Below are 21,107 nucleotides of genomic sequence, written 5' to 3' on the forward strand. Positions count from 1 at the left end.
TGCGATGACATTTCTTTGAATCAAAGAGTTGATGCCCTTTCTCTGAAGAATATAAGTGACATTCCCTGGCAATGCAGGGATAAAGTTCCCATTGCTGGTAGCAATGAAAGAGTGAGTCGATTTCTGAAGAAGAAAGGTCCAACCGTTGAAAATATAGCCAGTACAACACAGTTTGGAAATGTCAGGAGTTCTCAACCACCAAAACAGAAAGAGCCTGTTGGAAAGATGGGTTCTCTGGATAGTGATGAAGAGGAAATGAAATTGTTGCTGGGAAACTTCGTGAAGCCTTTCAGTGATAAAGAGAAATCTCAGAAAGCTGTTCTTATGAACACTAAACTTAAAGAGGATGGATATAAGACATTATCTATGGTAAGCTTTTACTCACTTTCCATTTTAAAATGGGATTTTATTTTTTTTGTCCTTTACCAAGTTGTGCTATTAGGAACTTCTTGCAGAAGAAGGTGCCTCTATGTTACTTTAAAAGAATGTTTCATAGGAGGAACTGGGATTTCACTCATTCTACAAACATTTATTATGTACCTGATGTATGTGAAGCACTAGGTTCCAGAGTAAATAAAGCAGTTTTTCCACTCACATACCTAATAAGCCCTTATTTCATAAGGCTGCAATTCTTATGGGTGATCTAAAAGCTTCTGGTGATCTAGGGTTGAATAAGAACTCCTCTGTCTGTCATTTAACAGCCTGGCCCCAGCCTCCCTTTCCAGCCTCATTTTATATTCCTCCTCTTGCCACAACTGGGCAGCTTCTTTCTTATACATGACACTCTGTTTACTTTGGCTGGCAAATTTCTATGACTGAAATGTACTCCCTCCTCATTTCCATTTTTGGCAGTCCTTGGTGTCCGTCAAGTCTTAGCTGAAGCCTTTCCTGATCCCCACAATTACCAGTGCTCTTCTTTACAAACTGCCATATGTTCTGTGTGTATTTAGAGCTGTATGTATGTGCAGTATTCATTGATAGGACGTAAGCTCTTCGAGGGTAAGAATTGTTACATATTTATCTTTGTATCTTTGACATCATGCACTGTGCCTGACATTTAGTAGGCACTTGATACATGTTTGTTGATTTATTCATTTGTTCATTAACGCTTAGGTCATTTGTCAAAAATAGGTGACTAAAGTGAAACAGAATATAAACTCCTTGCAGGCAAGAGTGTTTTCTTTTGTATTTGTATGTCCAGTGCCTTGCATAGATAAATGTTTGTTGAATTGCAGTGGAGAATTGTGGGATCCTGTGGTAGGACAACTTTGGAAGAAAATGTAATAAATCACTGGTTAGAACCATAGGAAGGAAATCCATTATCCATTGTTAACATTTTGGCTCTCACAGAATCTCAGAACTGGACTAAACATCTGAATATGATAGACTTATGTCCTTTCAGATTTGTATTTGAGATAGAGAAGTTGCCTCTCTCTAATTTAATGGTTTAATGTTAACATGGCAGCATTTTTTGGTGAAATATCTGAAGTTAATTACCATAAATTTTGTTTCCTTGAAATTAGGACGAGATTCTGAGTCCACCAGGTCCACTTTCTCCACCCAGTGAAGAATTTTCCAGGCTCAAGCTTTTTCGAACATTATGCCTGCCTGAGGAAAGCTGTCAAGAAACAGCCTCCCATAATGGCCCTTCAAGAACTCCTTCCCCACAGAATGACTTTTCAGCTAACAAAACTTTAAGATCATCATCACTTTCGATAATGCATTACTTTTCAAGGCCGACGTCCCCTAAAATGGAACACATAAAACTAGCATTCTCACCTGAGGAGACTGAAATTGGATCATTGGATGAGTTACTCTCTGAAGCATCCAGTGATAGCTTAAATGGTAACGTTTTGTCTAATATGTTATTTATTATAAGCTGAATTATTATTACTCCAAACATAAGGCCAGTATTTCTATATCCATTTAACAAAAATTTATTATACATCTTCTATGTGCAATGTATCGTAACATGTCCTGGGGATACAAAGATAAAAACAGAGCGGTCCCTGCCCTCAAAGAGTAATTCCTGGTGAGAAAGCACTAGTAGTGGGAGTCTGCAGATGAGCCTCCTGGAGGAAGGTGATACTTGCCCTAATAGAACAATACCCCTCAAAGTAAGCCTGGGAACCTCCTTTCAAGGGTTCTTGACTCCCAACAAAGAAACTGGGTAAAGGCTAGATCCAAGTAAAAAGTAATTTAATGGAGTTTGCAAAGGAGAAATTCACTTGTATTTTTAAATTTAGTAAAAAACTCAGTCAATATGAATACATACTTGGGTTCAGTATTAGGGCCAAAAAGATAGAATGGAATGGGAAGAAAGATGGTACCTGAAGATTATGTTTGGAAACATTTATTTTCTTGCTCTGCGACTTAAAAAATTTTTCCCAATAAAAACCAAATCAAATGTGAAGCATCTATTCCTTCCATAACCCTGTACCAGGTCAGGCACGTGTACTTGGTGTACCTTATGAGAAGTACGATCCAGCCTCCTATTACTCTTGTCCCATTGGTTGTATGTGGGGAGATTTGGGGTGGGGGAAGGAGAAAACAAAAGGTAGACGCTAGATAATAATCAGCCCTTTGAGTGGCAGTTTAAGACAAAATAGAAACTGTATCACAAGGCAGTGATGTGCAATTCCTGTTTGGGAAGAGATGTATTCCAACTACATACTTGGTTGTCATAAACTTTGTTACCAGTAGTAGAAATTATATCGGTAGCATGGGGATCAAGAACCAGACTTTCTGCCCTTTTCCAGATGGAAAGGCCACACAGACCCTAGTGCATGCCTGCACCTGAAGTTGCACCCTGACCTCCTCGTTGTCTGCTGAATTTACTAGTGATGCTTTGCTGAGGATGCCACAGCTTATCCCTGTTCTCCTCTCCCTGTGTAGGCCGGCTGTTGAAGGCTTTGGTTTGAGTAGAGCAGATGTTTCTTGAGGGGGAAAGGCTCTTTGTTTTTTGTCCTTGTATGCCTGATGTGTAGCCCTGTACTTTGCACAGAGAATGTACATTTTCAAATGCTTGCTTCATTATTATTGCTAATATAATAATAGCAGCATTAATGTAGTGCTTGAAGGTTTACAAAGTGCTTTACGTATGAGCTGTCATCAGATCCTAACAACAACCCTGTGAGATATTATCCCAATTCTAGAGTAATACAGCTTATAAGTATCTGGCACAGGGTTAAACTTGGACGTTTCTGACTCTCGAGCCTGATACTCTATCCACTGTGTCATCTAGCTGCCTCTTATGGAACTGAGTTTCTTTCCAGATGATTTTTTTTTAAAACACGTGGTATTGCTGTGCATGGTTAATTGCATATCAACTATATAAACAGTAATGCTGTGGGAAGTCTGAGGACAGAGGTAGCTTTAGGATAAAATGAAGTGGTCGGGGAAGACGTTCTCAGTGAGGTGAGATTTGGTTTGAATACTGAAGAACAGATGGGATCCAAATAGTTATAGGAGAGCCAAGAAGCAGTGTCATCTCCTGTAGTTCTTGCAGGGCGCTGGCTTCAGTTGAACCTTACTTTTTTCTCCCATGGAACATTAGCCCTTTTTCTGCTCTCAAAGAACTGGGTCCTGGAGATGTGAAGACTGATTTTCCACGTGTCAGAAAGTCTGGGAACATGAGGATTAGAACAGGCTCTTGATTCCCAGTTTTCTCCTCTCCCTGTAACTTTGCTGTTGTCGTGTTTATAAAAATGATATGCTTAAATGATTGTTTACCTTACACTTTAAAAAATTATATTTTGGTTTCACATTGTAACCAATTCATCTTTCAATGACAGATTTTAAAATAAATATTCTATCCCTTGATGATTTGGCTCCAGATGATGTCAGTGAGAAAGCAAAACTTGGTCAAAAAGTAAGTAAAGACAGAAGCTGATTTTTGTTTTAACAGTCATATGGAAGAGTTGTTAATTGTAGTGGGCTGCATTTAGGTAACAACAGGATAAGACAGCCTTGTTTAGCAAATGAAGAATACTTGCTATAACTGAATTGCTCTATAAATATTTCATGCCAAAGACATGTAAAGCAACACTTAAAGGACTTTAATTGTAATAATATAGTTTCATAGATATTCTAATATATGGTATTACATTTGTAAGACTTACTGTAAATAGTTACTGTTTTAAATAAGGATAAGGGACTGGACCTTGGACCTTGGAATTTTTTGTTATAGGGAATTCCTGGGAGTGGAAACATCCTCTACTAATGTAGGTTAGCATCTTCTCTGCAGCTTATAAGTCTTAGAGTTATCTAGACCAGGGCTTCTTAAACTTTTTCCATTTGTGACCCATAGTTTAAGAAGTCTAGACCAGGGGTGTCAAACTCAGATAGAAATGGGGACTGCTAATTGGTGCATGAGGATCCCTGTGGCTGCATGTGGACTTAGAAAAACACGTATTAACATTATCTATGTCCTATTGTATTTTTATTTATTTTGTTAAGTAAATTCCCAACTACATTTTAGTCTGGTTTGGGCTGCACTGGGAGCACTCTAGCGGATGTTTGACACTTCTGAAGAGGTTGATTTGGCCAGCCAGTATGCGTCCCGTAGGCCTCGAACTCCATTCTTGCTGGCTGCAGCCACCATGGCATGCTGCCTTTTATGTTATATCATATGCATTAGATGTGGGAGGCAGCATGATGTAGTCAGAAAAGCAGGGTGTTTGGAGTTAGCGGACCTGGGTTTGAATTATAACACTCGCCTGTTACCAGCATGACCCTGGAGAGGTTGCTTCCCTATTTTGGGTCTCAGTGTCCTCTTCTCAAAATGAGGCAGTTGGATTAGATGGTCTCCCTTTCAGCTCTAAATCCATAATCCTAATCTTTTAGAGATAACTTTCATAGTCCCTACCTCCAAGTCACTTTTTTTTTTAATTTTAGGAAAACGATCACAGAATAAAACAACCAAGCAAAGAATTACAAACAGATGTGTCAATTATAAAAAGTATACAGAAAAGAAATGCCAAAGAAATGAGCCCAGAGACAAGTGTGAACATTACTTCTATTGCTACTGAAGAGGAAAGTCACACTGCAAATGAAATATATGAGGATGTGAATGAGGAGTCTGTCACCTTTTCTAGAGAGGAGAGTATTTCCAGCAGGAGGTCACCATCTCCTAAATTTCAGGAGAGTACTATAAACTCAGTGTATTCTGAAGATTTTGAAAAATCTCCAACTTCCACAGTATCTGGGCAGACAGCCTGCTCCCAAGAGTCATTAGACAAGACACTGGAGTCTTTGTCTGAAAGCCCTTCATATTCTCAAAGAGACCTTCCCACAGAGTCAGAAGGGCCTGCTCAGAAATGGAGAGAGAATGTAAGGAGACTCTTAGTGAAAGAAGTGGCTGTTCAGACTTATGATCCTGCATTCACCTACAGCTGGACAAAGGGTGAGTGTGGGTTTGACTAGTGAAAGTCTCCACAAGTGCTGTTCTAAGGCAGGTGAAGGAACCTAAGCTGCTACATGTGTCAGTTCTGGTTTCAATTATGTGTTCACCATTCTGTGCCAGCCATACAAACACTGCCGATCAGCAGAATTAGGCCTGGACCTGGAACAGAAGATCTGGGTTAGTGTCATAGTCCTGCTACCAACCAATTAGTTATGTGACTTTGATTGTCACTTAAGTCACCTCTGGGCCTTGTTTACTCATTTATCAAGTGAAAGGGATTAGACCAGAATCTGGTGGGAGAATTCTGTGAAATTTGGATGCAGTCAAAGGGCCACACTTGAGGACCTAGAGGGCCACATGTGGCCTTGAGGCTGAGGGTTCCCCACCCCTGGACCAGATGATCTCTAAGGCTCTGTCTAACTATAAGATGTGTTGGAATTGAGTTAATGTCAGTGATCTACTCAGCCCCATGTTCTGACTCTTAACAGGCACCTAATGTATATTTTATAGGAGAGCTTGATTGCTTCCCCTGACAGCTGCCTCACTGCCTTTTGGTAACCTGCTTTGTATCTTTCGTTCATGAATCTTTGATAGTTCTGAGCACACAATAGTTCTTAATCAATACTTAATAAATAAATTCAGGATAATGAGTTCCATAAGTTTACTGCCTAGTTTATAAAGTGATAGTTGCTTTTATTTACTTGGAGACTTCAGACTGCCTTGAGACCCTCAGATTCTGGTGCCTCATTTTGTGAATTTGTGAATGAGACATACCTATCATGGTTTCATAAAGCCTCAGTCACAGGACCAAAGGTCAGGAGTGGGAAGGGCTCTCAGGGGCCGTCTGGTCCAGCCCTTTCATCTTGCAGATGAAGAAACTGAAGCCTAAGGAAGTGAAGTGACCCACTGAGGGTCACAGGGGTGAGAAGGAAATCAGAGAAACCTGGATCCCACCTTTTCTGTCCTAGGGTTAGTTATCTTACCCTTATATCATGTTACCATTCACAAAGCCTTTGTCTTTCTGGACTGAAAACAGCTAGTATTTTAAGATTGTATTTTCTTCTCCCTTCCCATTTAGATAAGCAATGAATAACTTGATAGACATTTTGGGGAGAGTGAGAGAGGAATATATATTTTGCTACCTGTCATGTTCAGCTTGATTTTAATTTATAATATAAAAGGTAGATATGACCAGTAAGTGCTAGAGTTCCAGTTGATTGCCATGTTCTTGTTAACTTTCAAATAGAGGTGAAAAGATCTGGTTCAAGTTAGGAATCTACTACTTTCTGCCATACTACTTTGTGAGGCCTTCAGCAGGCCTCAGTTTACTCAACTGTAAAATGAGGGGGTTAGATTAGAAGGTTTCTAAGGATGTTTTTAGCTCTAAGTCTCTGATCAGTGAGCCCGAGGGTAAGGAAGGGGAGGGAATTAGTGCTGATATAGTGCCAACTGTGTGCCAGGCACTGTGCTAAAATGCTTTACAAATATCTCATTTGATAAGTAATTTACCTCATTCAACAAGTAACCTCCAGTCTGTGAGGATAACAGTATTTATACACTCTACCTCATAGGGTTGATGTGAGTATAAATGAAATAATATATGTAAATTTTATTTTAACGGAAATATCATGTAAATGTGAGTTACTATTACATTATAAAAGTAAATCTGACTGTCAAAAATATCAGTTTGTTTGAATGAAATATTGGGAATGCCAGTTTTCTTATCTGGGCATGAATACACAATGCCCAATGACAAAAGTAGAAAGAAAAACTAGGAATCACACAACTTTAGTACTGGAAAGACCCTCAGAGATCGTTGTCATCTTTTGTGTTTTTCAAATGAGAAAACTTAGGGTGAGAAGGTGAAATGACTTGCCTAAGGTTCCAGAGTGAGTTAGGGGCAGAGCTAGGAGGAGAACCCCTGTCTCTCTTGACATCAAGTGTCTTGGAAGCAGAAACAAATGTGCTGATTTGAATTTTGGTTAAAAAAAAACCCAGCAGAGTTTAACATGGTATTTTTGAAGAAAACTAGATAGATCCCTAAAAGACATTGGTACAGAAGATAATCAGAATTACAAATACCATTGGCTTTTCTTTTTTTTTGGGGGGGAAAAAAAACAGCAGCCACTCTTACAGGCATGTAGATGGAAAAATAATACACAAGCATTTGTTAAAGACCTTCCAGGACAGGCTAGTGCTAGAGATACAAAGACCCTGCCCATGGGCACATTGACAAGGGAGATAATAAGCACACACATAGAGAGATACAAAATAGATACAAGATAATATTGGCAAAAAGGCACCGATGGCTGGTGGGATCAAGAAGGGCTTCATATAGAGAAGGTGATGCTTGAGCTAATCCCAGAAGGAAACTAGGGATTCCAAAAGGGAGAGGGGAGAGGGAAAGGCATTTTCATGCGTGGAAGACAGCCGATGAAAAGGCATGGAGTCCGGAGAAGGGATTACATGTGTCAGGAAGAGGACAGACAGTTTTGCTGACCTGAGTGTGTGGAGGGGAATACTGAAATATGTAATAAGACTGGAAGTGGCCCTGAGGCCACTGCGCCAACAGAACAGTTTACTTTTGATCCTAGAGCTAATAGAAGGTCACACGGTCAGATCTGTGTTTTGGGAAAATCACTTTCACATCTGTTGTGAGAGACGTGAAGCAGGGAGACCAAACGCCTTTTAGTTGTCTCAGTCATGTCCTACTTTTGATGACCTCACTTGGGGTTTTCTTGGCAAAGCTATCAGAATGGTTTGCCAGTTCCTTCTCCAGCTCATTTTTACAGACGAGGAAACTGAGGCAAACAAGGTGAAGTGACTTGCCCAGGGTCACACAGCTAGTACGTGCCTGAGGCCAAACTTGAACTCAGGAAGAGGAGTCTTCCTGACTCTAGGCCGGCTACCCACTACCAGCTCTGCCAAGTGAGAGGTCCCAGGGGATCAGAACTGGGATGATAGTTATGTCAGTGGAGAGAAAGTATGGAGCAAATGTAAGATATCTTATGGAAAAAGAAAGATTTGGCAGCTGAATTGCTGTCTGAAGGGAGATTGAGGAGTCAAGAATGCCACTGGTTTTGTTAACCCGGGTGACTGGGAAGATGGTGGAGTCTTGTTTTGGACATACTGAGTTTGAGATGCCTACAGGACATGTAGTTCAGATCTGTCTGTTGGAATAGGCAGAGTGAGACTGGCCGTGAAAGGAAGGCTGATGCTGTTAAATCAGAAAAACCTGAAAGAGGAGTGGAGTCGTAGAAGTTATACACATGGTAAGAGAGAGAAGAGCAAAAACGAATTTCTAAACGATTTTATTATTATTCCCTTCAAGTCCTCTACAAGTGCATCACCGTGGAATTAAGGTGACTGGGTTCTTAAAGACTGGTAGAGAGGCATGTGAACTCCAGGAAGTCCTGTCTCCTGTTGACTTAGAAGGGATCTTAGAGGGCCGTCTAGCCCACTTCCCTCATTTTACAGAGGAGGAAAATAAGACAGACCTTAAGTCAAGTAACTAGTTAGTATTCAAACCCAGTTCTTCTTGACACCACGCCTCCAGTGCTGAATCCACTTTACCATCTGAGGACTTGCGCCTTATGCTTGGAAAAGCCTACTCACCAGACTGCTTGTCATGGCGTAATCTTTTTGGCTAAAGCCATTCTTTTTTTTTTCTTTTTAGTGAGGCAGTTGGGGTTAAGGGACTTGCCCAGAGTCACACAGCTAGTGAATGTTGTGTGTCTGAGGCCGGATTTGAACTCAGGTATTCCTGACTTCAGGGCCGGTGCTCTATCCACTGCGCCACCTAGCTGCCCCTGAAGCCATTCTGAAGAGACTGTCTACTAAGTCATCCAAGTGTTGTAGTTTATATCAATAGATGGAGTCATCACAAAAGACAAGGCCTTGAAATATCCAAGTCTTTACTAGTCATGATATTGGTGACTTATAGAAAACAGAGGAGAGGTGACCTAAGCTGTGACAAGTATCTGTTGTATTGCTGTGAAAAACATTGTTATTTTTCAACCCACAATCTATATAGGTCAGAACTCTAACCTTTTGTCCTTTAAACTATAGAGAGTGTGGCAACCATTGGCCCAAGTCTGGGGAGAGCTTATGTGGATCCTGAACCTATTGCCAGTCATGTGATTAGTGCTGATGCAATAGAAGGTAAAGGCCCTCAATTTATTATATTTTATATCACTTTTATTATTATAAACTTAATGTTCAAAACAAATACTAATAAATAATTTAACTAAATATGGGATTAATTCTCCAAATAAAACTCCTAAACTTGGACTATTTCTATTTTTAATTAAACTTTTAAAATTATATGAAAACCTACCTTCTAACAAAACACTAACAACAGACCTCAATACATCTGGCTCCCTGTTGCCTTTTAAATCTTCCTCTGTCTGTCCTTTCAAAAAGCATATACTTGTAGTCATTGTTTACATTGTTCCTATTTTATTTACTATATTTTGAATCACTTTGTAGACTTGTTATTATATTTCCTTTCCATCATACTTGTAACTTGGTAGTGCCATAATGTTATTTTGCATATAACAAAATAATACAAGAGATTTTCCCCAGTACATTAGACACACAAGTTGTTTTCAGTATTATAGATAAAAAGGGCTTCTTTGGGGGGTACAGATAAATTCTTCCCCTTCCCTCACCTTTTTTTTTTTTAAGGCACTTGGGGTTAAGTGACTTGCCTGGAGTCACACAGCTACTAAATGTCTGAGGCTGGATTTTAACTCGGGTCCTCTAGGACCGGTCCTGCACCACCTAGCTGGGCTTGTGCTCCTCCCCACCTTAATGATATCTTTAGAGTAAAGATTCTTCAGTGGCATCACCGGATGAAAGGGTATAAGTTCCAGGGGTGGGGAACCTGTGACCTCAAGGCCACATGTGACCTTCTAGGTCCTCAAATAGCAGCTCTTTGCCTGAATCTAAACTTCATGGAACAAATCCCCTTAATAAAAGAATAAAATTAGGACTCAGTCAAAAGGCTGCACCCAAGGACCTAGAAGGCCACAGGTTCCCCATCCCTGGCAGAGTTGAGCAATTTTTATTGTGTGTTGCCAGATTCTTCTCTAGAAAGTCTGCACCAGTCTCATAATTCTATGCCTGTTTCTCTGCAACCCTCTGCCCCTACTCCAACATTTTATCTTTGATACATTTTACTACCAGTGGTATATCTATAAATTCCACTGATGTTCTACTCTGCCTCACAAAGGCATAGAAGTGGCCTTGGATTCTTAACTGTTACTGTTTGCACAGAGAAGTACAAAGTCTGGCCGGCCCTCTACAGATGAAAAGTTTTGAGTGCAGCACCAGACTCTGTGTCTTAATCTAAGAGCCACCACAGCTTATGAAGAGGCTTATTCCCTGAAGGTTTGGGATCTGCATTCCTAAAAGGAAAAACCCATAAAAGTGACATTATCGAGTCTTCTGAAGTGTTGAAGTGTGATAATTTCATAAAAAGTAGCATTGACTCTTGGCTGTTCAGCCTTAGTCGTTTAGAAAAACTTTTACCCATGGTTTTTTCCAGTGGCTTAGGTAATTGCAAGAATATGCTTATTAAATGTTAATTAGTAGTTGTAATTAAAACTTCAGTTTCAATAGCTAGGTTTTATGTATATATAGTTTTTGAAATTCACAGAATCTCAGAGTTGGAAGGGATCTTGTGGCTATCTAGTCTGACCCCCTACCTAAAAAAAAATTCTATCTACAGCAGAACTCACAAGTGGTTCTTTCTCCTTTGCTTAAAGACCTCCAATTGAATTCCTCTTGAAATCAGCTGAAGCTACTTCTAGGTAGCTCTCATTGTTAGGAAGCTTTTCCTGGCATCAGACCTAAATTTGTCACCTTCTAGCCACTGTTCCAAGTTCTCTTCTCAGGTACCAAAAAGAACAAGATTCATCCCTCTTCCGTCCGACAGCTCTTCAGATATTTGAAGACAGCTCCCGTGTCTCCCTTACGATGTCTCTTTTCTCAGCATCCTTAAATTCCTTCTGTTGAGCCTCTTAGGGCACAAAGCTAACACCTTTCACTATTCTAGTTGTCCTCCTCTGGAAACTCTCCAACTTTTCAAGGTCCTTCCAAAAATGCGGCACCCAGAAGTAAACGCAACGTTCCAGATGTGGTTTGACCAGGGTAGAAGATGGGAATGATGGCATCCCCACTGGTCTTGGTATCTATACCTCTCAAGTCAGCCTAAAATCACGTTAATCTATTTGGCCATCATAACACTGTTGACTCACATTGAGCTTGCAGTTTCTTAAAACTCCCATATACTTGTATCTAGTCATGCCTCTCCTATATTTTACTTATGAAGTTGATTTTTTTGAGCCCGTGTAAGACTTCACATTAATATCTATTAAATTTCAAATTACAATAACATTTTACTTATTTCAGTCTTCTAGTCCATCAAGACCCTTTTGACTATTGACTCTGTTATCCAGTGTGTTAGCTATGTTTCCCATTTATTTATTCCCAGCTTTGTGTCACATGCAGATTTGATAAGTCTTTAACCAAGTCTTGGATAAAAATGTTAAGCAGCACAGTGCCAAGCATAGAAACCCTAGTGTATGCTATGGGAGACCTCTTTCCAAATGATTCTTTTGTGCTGGCCATCCAACCAGTTTCATAGCCTCCTCTCTGTACAATTATATATTGGCTTGTATATATCTGTCTTTTATACAATAAAAGTATGACAGACTCTTAGGTCCTTTGCTATAATCTAAGTAAATTATGCCTATGTCCTCCTGATCTACAAGTTTGGTAAGCTTGTTAGAAAAAAGATTAGGCAGACACAACCTGTTTTTGTAATTGTTGTTTCTTTTTTTCACTAACCATCTTTTTATTTGTATTTTGGGTTATTTTGGCTAGGCAGTGGGGTGAAGTGACTTGCCCAGGGTCACACAGCTAGTAAGTGGTATGTGTCTGAGGCCGGATTTGAACTCAGGTCCTCCTGACTTCAAGGCTGGAGCTCTGTCCACTGCGCCACCTAGCTGCCCCCACTAACCATCTTTTCAATTATATAATGTAGAGTTCTGCCAGAAATCAGAATCAGGTGGCGCAGTGGATAGAGTACCAGCCCTGGATTCAGGAAGACCTGAGTTCAAATCTGGGCTCAGACACACAATAACACTTACTAGCTGTGTGACCCTGGGCAAGTCACTTAACCCCATTGCCTAAACAAACAAACAAACAAACAACAAAACCAAAAACAGAAATCAGAATCAAGCTTCCTAGCCTGTATTTTGCAGCATCAATTCTTTGGCGACCCCCCACCCCCCAGTCTTTTTAAAATCAGGTTCTGTAGTGCCCCCTCCCATTTTCTGTAATCTGTCCAAGGTCACTAACAGTGGCTCAGCAATTATACACTAGTTCCTTTCAGCAGGTCATCTGGGTCAGGTGATTTGAACCTTTCCAGGGCAAGCTGAGTGCAGTGTTACTAGCTCCTTTCTTACGTATCAGCTAGGAAGTTAGCCATGTTTGTTCTGTCCTTTCAATCTGAAACATATTCTCTTTAGCAGAGAAAACATTAGGAAAATGAGACTTCAGCACCTGTTCGTTCTCTTTTATTAGTTGCTATCACCCGTATACCCTGAGTAGCAGTCCTGCACATTTGGTGATCCTCCTCTTTTTCTCAATATAGTTGGAAACAAACAAAAACCAAACCCTTTTTGTTGTCTTTAGTTTTCATCCTGAGCTTTAGTACTCTTGACACTATTCAGTAAATTCTTATCCCAGCCATTGTTAGGTAAACTACGTTTCTGGCCAAGAGCTGGTCATTTCTATGGTATTTTAAGCTGTGGGCCAGAAATCCAAATTCCATTTTCAAACATCCTTTTCTTAACCAGCTGTTCCCTTCCCAATGTGGCTGTTCTCTTGGGAATCCCTCGCCTTCAAAGGGCAGCAGTGAAGAAACTGACGCCGCCTGTGTCCCTAAGGCCTTCGCTTTCCTGCTGAAAACTCTTTGTTCTTTGATAGTGCTCTTTCCGGAAGTATCCTTTTTGTCCAAGTGAATCATCAGCTGTTTTGTCAAGTCTTAGAAAATTCTTTGTCCTGCCTTGGACACCTGACCCAGGAAAACAGCAGATGTGGACTCGTCCTCAGAGTGCAGGGGTCTGGTGCATGCTCAGACTACCTCAGATTAAGTCTCCACATGACGAATGCTGGGCAGAAGGCAGTGCCTCCTTCTAGGAGAGGACGGGGCTCTTTGGTTGCAGAGGCATTCAGAAAATCCTCTCAGTTTCCACGATGGTCTCTTGGGGCAGCTTGGTGACTCGAGAAAGGAGTAGAGCCTCAGACCTGGTGAGTCTGACAGATCCAGAGGGCTTCCTTGATGTCTCGACATTCCACAGGTCGGGTTTTGTAGCTAGAGCAACATCAGTGTCCTAAGGTGTGAAGAGAGCAGAACCTCCTCTGGCATCCTGTCATTGATGTTGATGTCCTGAGAGATGAAGAGTGGTTTCAGTGAGTGACCTTCAGGAGTCCAGCTGTGGTAGCTGAGAGATGCTCGTATGCCATATCTGTATGTGAACTTGGTGGGGCTGGTGCTGTGTGGGAACTGGGCTAAGTTTTTGGCCTAATCTTCCTTCTCCTCCCCAGACTGAGGTGGAATACAGGGAATTATGCCCTTGAGGTATTAGGGAAATGCTTTTCTATTTATTATTGATATTTCTATGAAGAGGCTATCCCTTTGAAAAGCCAGTTGATATTAAGCTGTTAAATGGAACTGGGGCTTTAGGCATTGGCCCCCTACAAATGGGGGAAATAGCTGGTGGGGGACTGTGAAAGACTCAGGATTCAATATCTGATGCTTCTTTCCTGTTTCATGGGTGGAAATGCCTTGAATGTTATGTCCAAAAAGCCAAGCAAAAGAATTACCTCTCTAGTATACTAACAAGGTGACTTACCTCTGATTGATGGAAGGATGACAGTAGTGCTATTTTTAACTTCATAACTTCATATCAGCATAAAATCTTTTTTAAAAAAAATGTTTACAGCTCTGACAGCCTATAGTCCTGCAGCCTTTGCTTTGAATGACATGTTAAAACAGCAGCTGACATTGACAAAGCAGTTTATGGAAACCAGCCGGTATCTGCATTTTTCTCTCCTGAAGTCCCTGGAAGATGACACATTCCATTATCATACATTGGAAGAAGTTAAAGAGGTAAGTCTAGCACAAAACTCCTGTTTTGGGGTGGGAGTGGCAAACATGTTCTATTCTAGATTGCAGCCTGAAGTCACACCTTTGGTCAGTTTGGCCCTGGGGCTTATGAGATGTCCCTTTGAAATGCTGGTGAGTTGTGGGGAAGGCTTTTGTCCCTTGACAATCCTGTGTTCACCTTTGTGAAAGGATCAGGGTTGATAAATGAGCGTGTATCCTGGGTGCACGAGGCATTTGAAGTGTCCATGGACCACAGGGAAAGGACCAAGCCTGCCAGCATTTCAAGCATGGTGAGGAGTGGATTAAAGGGAGTGTGGTTGAAGACCATCATCATTCATCACCCACATGTGATCCTTGCAAGCTGAAAGAATTTCAGGTGGGAAAAGGACTGTTTGCATTTAGCAAACATTAAGCATTTTCTCTACCAGCTTGGTACAGAGGCTAGGCCCTGGGGAAGATGTGAATTTAGGTAAAACTGGACTTCTCCACATGGGCTTATGTGGTCTGTTGGGGTGGTAAATTGATATCTGTAATATCTATTAGATAACTATGCTAGAAATTCACCAAAGTGCTACGTGACATGAAATAGTGGCAGGGAATTAGATGGCACTGGATTATGCAGGATGCTGAATGCTAGGCAAAAGAATTTGAACTTGACTTGGTAGGTAGTAGGTGGAGAGCTACTGAAGTAGCAGAATGACATGACCAGATTATAATCTGTAATGGCCAACAGCCAATGGCCATTTAGAGAATACTTGGTAAACCTTAATGTGCTTTCTTCACAATAACTTTATGTGATCGTTGGTACAGGTAAGAGTTAATATTTCCATTTTGAAGTTGAGGCAGTGGAGGCTCAGGTTAGATGACTTGGCCATGGTCACACAAATAAGAGGTGGAGCCTGGATTCGAACTCAGGTCCACAGGACTGGAAGAGGCAGCGTGGAGACAGGAAGGCTTTTTCACTAGCCAGGTGACTGGTAATAAGGTTAGCACTGGTACAACTTCTAGGGAACCTGTAGCTGTGGGCAGTAGGAACAGAAAGGAGCAGATGAAAGTGAGAGTTGTTTCAGGGGAGGAATTGACAGGGACAGAGTAGTTCCTCATTTCCATCAAGTGGTCCATGTTTATGTATGATACTGGACAAAAGTGGAACGTGTTTTACATCTTGGGGAATTTTGTGGTATTCAGTCAGATCCCATGGTTCCCCTCTCTCTGGCTCACTATCCCCAGAGCACAGACTGACCATTAGCCATTTTGTAACAACTGCAGAATCTGAAAGTTGGAAGAGATTTCTGTGGCAGTTTAGTTCAAATTACACACAAAAAGAAACCGTATTACAACATACTTGATAGTGGTCATCCAGTCCAGCCTCTGCTTGAAGACCTGTGAGGAGGAGCGACTCAACCTCTTGAAATGGCAGAGTCAACTTTTGGACAAATCTGTTTGTTAGGAAGTTGTTCCTGACATCAAGCTTGAGATCACTCTTTGCCTACTTTAAAAGCACTATGTATAAATGCTAGCTATTACTGCAAGCTATTAAGTTTTCCTCTTTGCAACTTCTATCCACTACTTTGGGTCTGTCCTCTGGAGCCAAACAGAACAAGTCTAAACCCTCCTTCGATGACTGCCCTCCAGATACCTTAAGCTAACAGTGATGTACCCAGATGTTTCTTTTCTAGGCTAACCATGCCCAGCTCCTTCAACCAAATGTCATCTACTTCTTGGTCATTTCTTCACCAACCACCATGGCCCCCAGAGCAGCATCCAAGCCCTGGAGACTTAACATTTTCCTGATGTTCAGTTCAGTTCAGTACCTAGAACTCCTGCCCTGGTGCCCTACCATCCTGACCAGTGATTGTCTCCTTCAGTCTCTACATCTAGTCCCTGAGCTCCAGCCATATTTCAGTTCACTTTCTGGCCATTTTTCCTCCAGCAGGCATGCTACTCCAGCACATTTAACCTTTTCTCTCCACCTCCTTCTGTTTCAGTTCTGGAGCTATAATCAAATCAAGTCATTGCTTCCACTATGGCTCTAGTCACCATCTGTGTAACTTTGCAATGCAAAGTATCTCATTTGGCTACCATTCCCACATATGGATATACTTCCTCCTATATTAGAATGGAAGCTCCTTGAGGGAAGCAATGGTCTTGGCTTTTGTATTTGTTTCCCCAGACCTTGACACATAGGAAGTATTTAAGAAGTGCTTTCTCATTTAGTCACATGACAGAGATTCAAGTCCCTTTACCATCCTGATTACCCTGTCCCGATACTCTTCCCTCTTATCAGTATCTTTCTTAAACCACATCTCCCTAGAATTGAACACAGTAATCCACATGAGGTCTAATGAGGGAAGAGTACAATGGGACTCACACGTCCTTATTCCTGGAAGGTACGCCTCTCTTAAATGCAGTCCAAGACTGCATTCACTTTTGTGGCTGTGACTCACGCCTACTGCCTCATATTGAACTTGTAGTCCACTAAAACCCCTGGAGCAATTATTGCCTAACCAAGCCTCCCCAGTTTATACTTGTGAAGTTAATGTTTTCTATCCAAGTATGAGACTTTACACTTTACATCTATTGAATTTTATCTTCATTAGCCAAATGCTGTAGCCGGTCAAGATCCTTTTGGATCCTGACTGTCATCCACAGGAGGCAGCACAGATCAGGTGAGTCAAACTACTGCCACCATCTCCTCTAAGACTTTGGAGATAAGTCTTCGAGACTGCAATCCCCAAAGTTCTGGGAATAGCAGGGTCTGCTGCCATCCTGGCCCCCACAGCCATCACTAAGGAGAGCAACTCCAGGGGAGAAGGGTCCTATCACCTTTGATACTATCAATATGACTTGCTGACAAACTGCCATCACTCAATAGGTGAGCCCCAAACAACTCTCGTACCACTGGCCCTTCTTGGTAGCCATCAACCATAGAGTCAAGCCTTGTGGAGATGCGACCTGGCAGCTGCTTCTGCAGGTGCTGCAGCCCTCACCTCCTCAACAGCCATAGCTCCTGAAGACCTGGAAAAGAAATTTCTCAACACCAAAGTCCTTGGCAGTGGCAAATGGTTCAAGATCAGAAATGAATAAATATAGTTTTATTGTCAGAAGAAATTAAAGAAAATTATTACCATGCTTTTGCCACTGTGCTATAAGGACCATGGGATCCTTCCATCTGACTTGCAGCTGAAACCTACATTTGTTGCTCTCTCCTCCCCTTAAAATGTGACCTTATTAAGAGTAGAGTCTATCTTCCCTTTATATTTGTATTCCCAGGGCTTAGTACAGTGCTTTGCACATAAAACCTTTCTATTTAGTGTATTAACAATTCTTTCTGGCTAACAGTGTCATATGCAATGTGCTGAGCACGCTGTCTACACATTGGCCAAACCTGGATCCCTAGGGTACCCTCCTGCATACCTCCTCCCCTGCTGGCATAGAACCATTAACAACTCTGCGCTTTGAGTCCTGTCACCCAACCCGTTATGAATCTCTCCAATTATATTATTGTCTAAATCTATTTCTCCAATTTCTGTCAAAAGAATATCATAGGATAAGAAGCTTTGCTAAAAAATCTAGAACAGTAGTTCTCCAAGTGTGATCCAGGGATCCCCTAGGAATCTGTCCCCAAGAGCCTTTCAGGGGGTTCTTGAGTCAAACCTTTTTGTAATAATACTAAGGTATTTTTATTTCTAATACAACATGTGTTAATAGATATAACCCACATAGACAAAAGTTCTTTGGGGGCCTTGATAATTTTTAAAATTATAAAAGGGTCTTGAGACTGAAAATCTGGGAACCACTGACCTATAATAGTCTTCATCTACTCATTTAGTAACTGTCAAAAGAAAAAAAAAAGAAAAGGAGGTTAGTTTGATATGACTTGTTATCAAATACATGCTGATTTTTTGTAATCACTGTTTCCCTTTCTAGATTCTTACCTACCTCTCTTTAATGATCCATTCTGGAATTTTCCCAGGAATTAGTCAACTTGCTGGCCTATAGTTTGCAGATTCTAGTCTCTTGAAAATCCGGAGCACCTACATGAGGCCTCCAGTCTTATGTGACTTCTCTCATTTCACATGATCTTTCAGATATTACTGTTGGCCCTCAGGCATCACATCTGCCAGTTTGTTCACTGCCCAAGATTTAAGTTTATCTCTGGCAGGTGATATGAATTCATCATGATGCCTTCTTACTTATCTTGGGTATCAGCACCCTCTTAGTCATTTTTGTTCAGTTGTTTCCTGTTGCAAAAGGTCATTGTCCTTGGTTGAGAAAATAGAAGCCAGTCAGAATGGAGCTGCTGTTAGTCATCATTATTCCATCCACCCTGAGCAGAGGTCTTGGGCCTCCTGGAGCCTGTCTCCCCCAGTATAGCTAACACTTCATTCTGCTGTCCTGGCCGTCCTTTGCCAGCATTAGCGTTCCTGATGCTGTCTTCAGTCTCATGGCGTGCTCTTCTGTTTAATGTTACCTGGCTGGTTGGAGAGTTCCCTGTGCATCAGCATCATTCTCTTCTGAACAACCCTATTCTTCCTCTTCATAGGTAGTTTCCCTCTTTGACTTTAAAAGTGATTTTGGAGCTTTTCCCATCTCTTCTGGGCTGACTTTCCGTTAGTCAGTAGGATCCTTTCTGTTGTTCTTCTGAAACCTTTGAAGTGTCTTGCCCAGATCTAGCTACCTGGTAGACTGTACCTGGATTCCCCAACCCCCCAAACTAGTATCACTACTGTATCATACCTCATGGATCAAATGAGATCATATTTTAAAAGCACTTAGCACAGTGCCTGGCACATAACAGGCATTTATTTCCACCACTCCCCTCCATCCCCAAGTGTTGTCTCCCAAACTCACAGAATCAGAATTTGAGTAGTCATCTAGGCAGAGTGGATAGAGCATTGGACTTGGGAGTCAGAAAGACCTGAGTTCAAATCCTGCCTCAGATACTTATCAGCCGTGTGACCCCGGGCAGGTCACTTAATGGCTCTTAGTTTCCTCTGTAGAATGGGGATATTATCTACCTCCTTCATTGATCAGTGAGAATGAGACAATAAACGAAGCAGTTTGCCGACCTTGAATAAAGTGCGGTGTGTTAGCTGTTGTGATGATTAGCAGCTGCCAGTCCCTGAAGAGCTAGTATTGGCAGTTGCTGTTATTTTCCCAAGGTCTCTCTCTCTCTCTTCTGTTGCTGCTTATCTGAGAAAGCAGAGATAATGTCTAGCATTTTTTTTGGACAGCTGTGCTTCCAGTGTTGATGTAGAAAGGACTTTACTGTTTACCATGTAAACGATTTAAGGTCAGATATCCAACACTGCGAATAGACTTACTAGAGATGTCTAGGTGATAAAGCTAACAGATTTCTGGTTATCTTACAGTATATTAGGAAGCACAAGTCACCACCACTGACAATTGAGAAAGCTTTGGAGGAAGTTGTGAAGGAAATGTCGGATCACTGAGCTGAATATAGATTTGCTTCCAATATAGGTAAGGTTTGGATCTTGAAAACTAAGTTATTCAACTCATCAAGCCTACTATGCTATTGTGATCACATCCCAGAGCATCATAGGAATTAGAACTGGAAAGGAAACTGCCCAAGTTCCTAAAGCTCTCTGAGCTCTAGCACAGAGGGCAAGTAACTTCTTCAAGGCCACACAGGTACCAGACACACAATTCAAACTTGGGTCCTCTGATCCCAAATCCAGTGCTCCTTCCACTTATATTGCATTGTTAAGTCTCATTATCCATCTTAGATCTATAAATGTAATTACATTTTATATAATTTCTCCCATGTGGTTTAAGAGGACTAGGCCAGAATCATCAGAGATCCACGTCCCAGTACTGGGAAACAAAATCTCAATTGGCCTATTCAGGTTTCCCAATCAGTCCTGTTCTAGCCTTTCAGGAGGGTTTTTCCTGACTCTGTGGTCAGCCTTTTCATAGGATTTAGAGTGATTACTTATTTAACGAGTTGTTATTAAGCCCCTCCTATGTACCAAGTTCTAGGACAGGTGCTGGGAATACACAGGCAAAAAAAGTTTTTGCCCTTGAGGAATTTACCCTCTCCTGGGGGAAAACAAAATGTACACGGATAATACAAAATAAGTGCACTGTAACTGTGCATGGGGTTTGGGGAGTCCTAACAGCTAAAGGCATCAGGAAAGATATTTAATACAAAGTAGGGCTTGAGGCGAATCTTGGCATGAACTAGGAATTCCAAGAGATGAAGGTGAAGAGGGAGAGGACGTGGGGACATGGTCAAAGGCATGGAGGTGAGAGGTGATCTTATTTCCTCTACCCCAGATCACACAGGTAATGTGACTATAAATCCAGTGTTCTATCTAGTGCACATGTTCAACCCCTGCCTTTCCCTTCCTCCTTGAGCTTCTCAGACACTCTCATGGTTCTCCTCCTATCTCCTCAGTCTCCCTTCCTAGCTTCACACTTAAGTGTAGCTGTAACCTAAAGGCTCTTCTCAGTCTTTTCACTACTCCATCCATTCCCACACCTTCAAAAAGCACTCCAGAT

General features: G+C 41.4%; 1 protein-coding gene across 1 annotated transcript in view; it reads left to right on the top strand.

Annotated features, from left to right (window-relative positions):
* The window catches only part of CUNH19orf44 (chromosome unknown C19orf44 homolog), a 30,418-nt gene that overhangs the window by 4,438 nt on the left and 4,873 nt on the right, over positions 1–21,107 (top strand). Inside the window, 7 exon segments of the mRNA XM_020969434.2 lie at positions 2–369; positions 1,524–1,845; positions 3,795–3,871; positions 4,897–5,404; positions 9,473–9,565; positions 14,419–14,585; positions 19,958–20,066. Coding sequence (XP_020825093.1) covers positions 2–369; positions 1,524–1,845; positions 3,795–3,871; positions 4,897–5,404; positions 9,473–9,565; positions 14,419–14,585; positions 19,958–20,038 — 1,616 coding nt within the window. The 3' untranslated portion in view covers positions 20,039–20,066.

Source organism: Phascolarctos cinereus, unplaced genomic scaffold (assembly GCF_003287225.1).
Source record: "Phascolarctos cinereus isolate Bilbo 61053 unplaced genomic scaffold, phaCin_HiC Scaffold_4;HRSCAF=312, whole genome shotgun sequence".
Taxonomy (NCBI): domain Eukaryota; kingdom Metazoa; phylum Chordata; class Mammalia; order Diprotodontia; family Phascolarctidae; genus Phascolarctos; species Phascolarctos cinereus.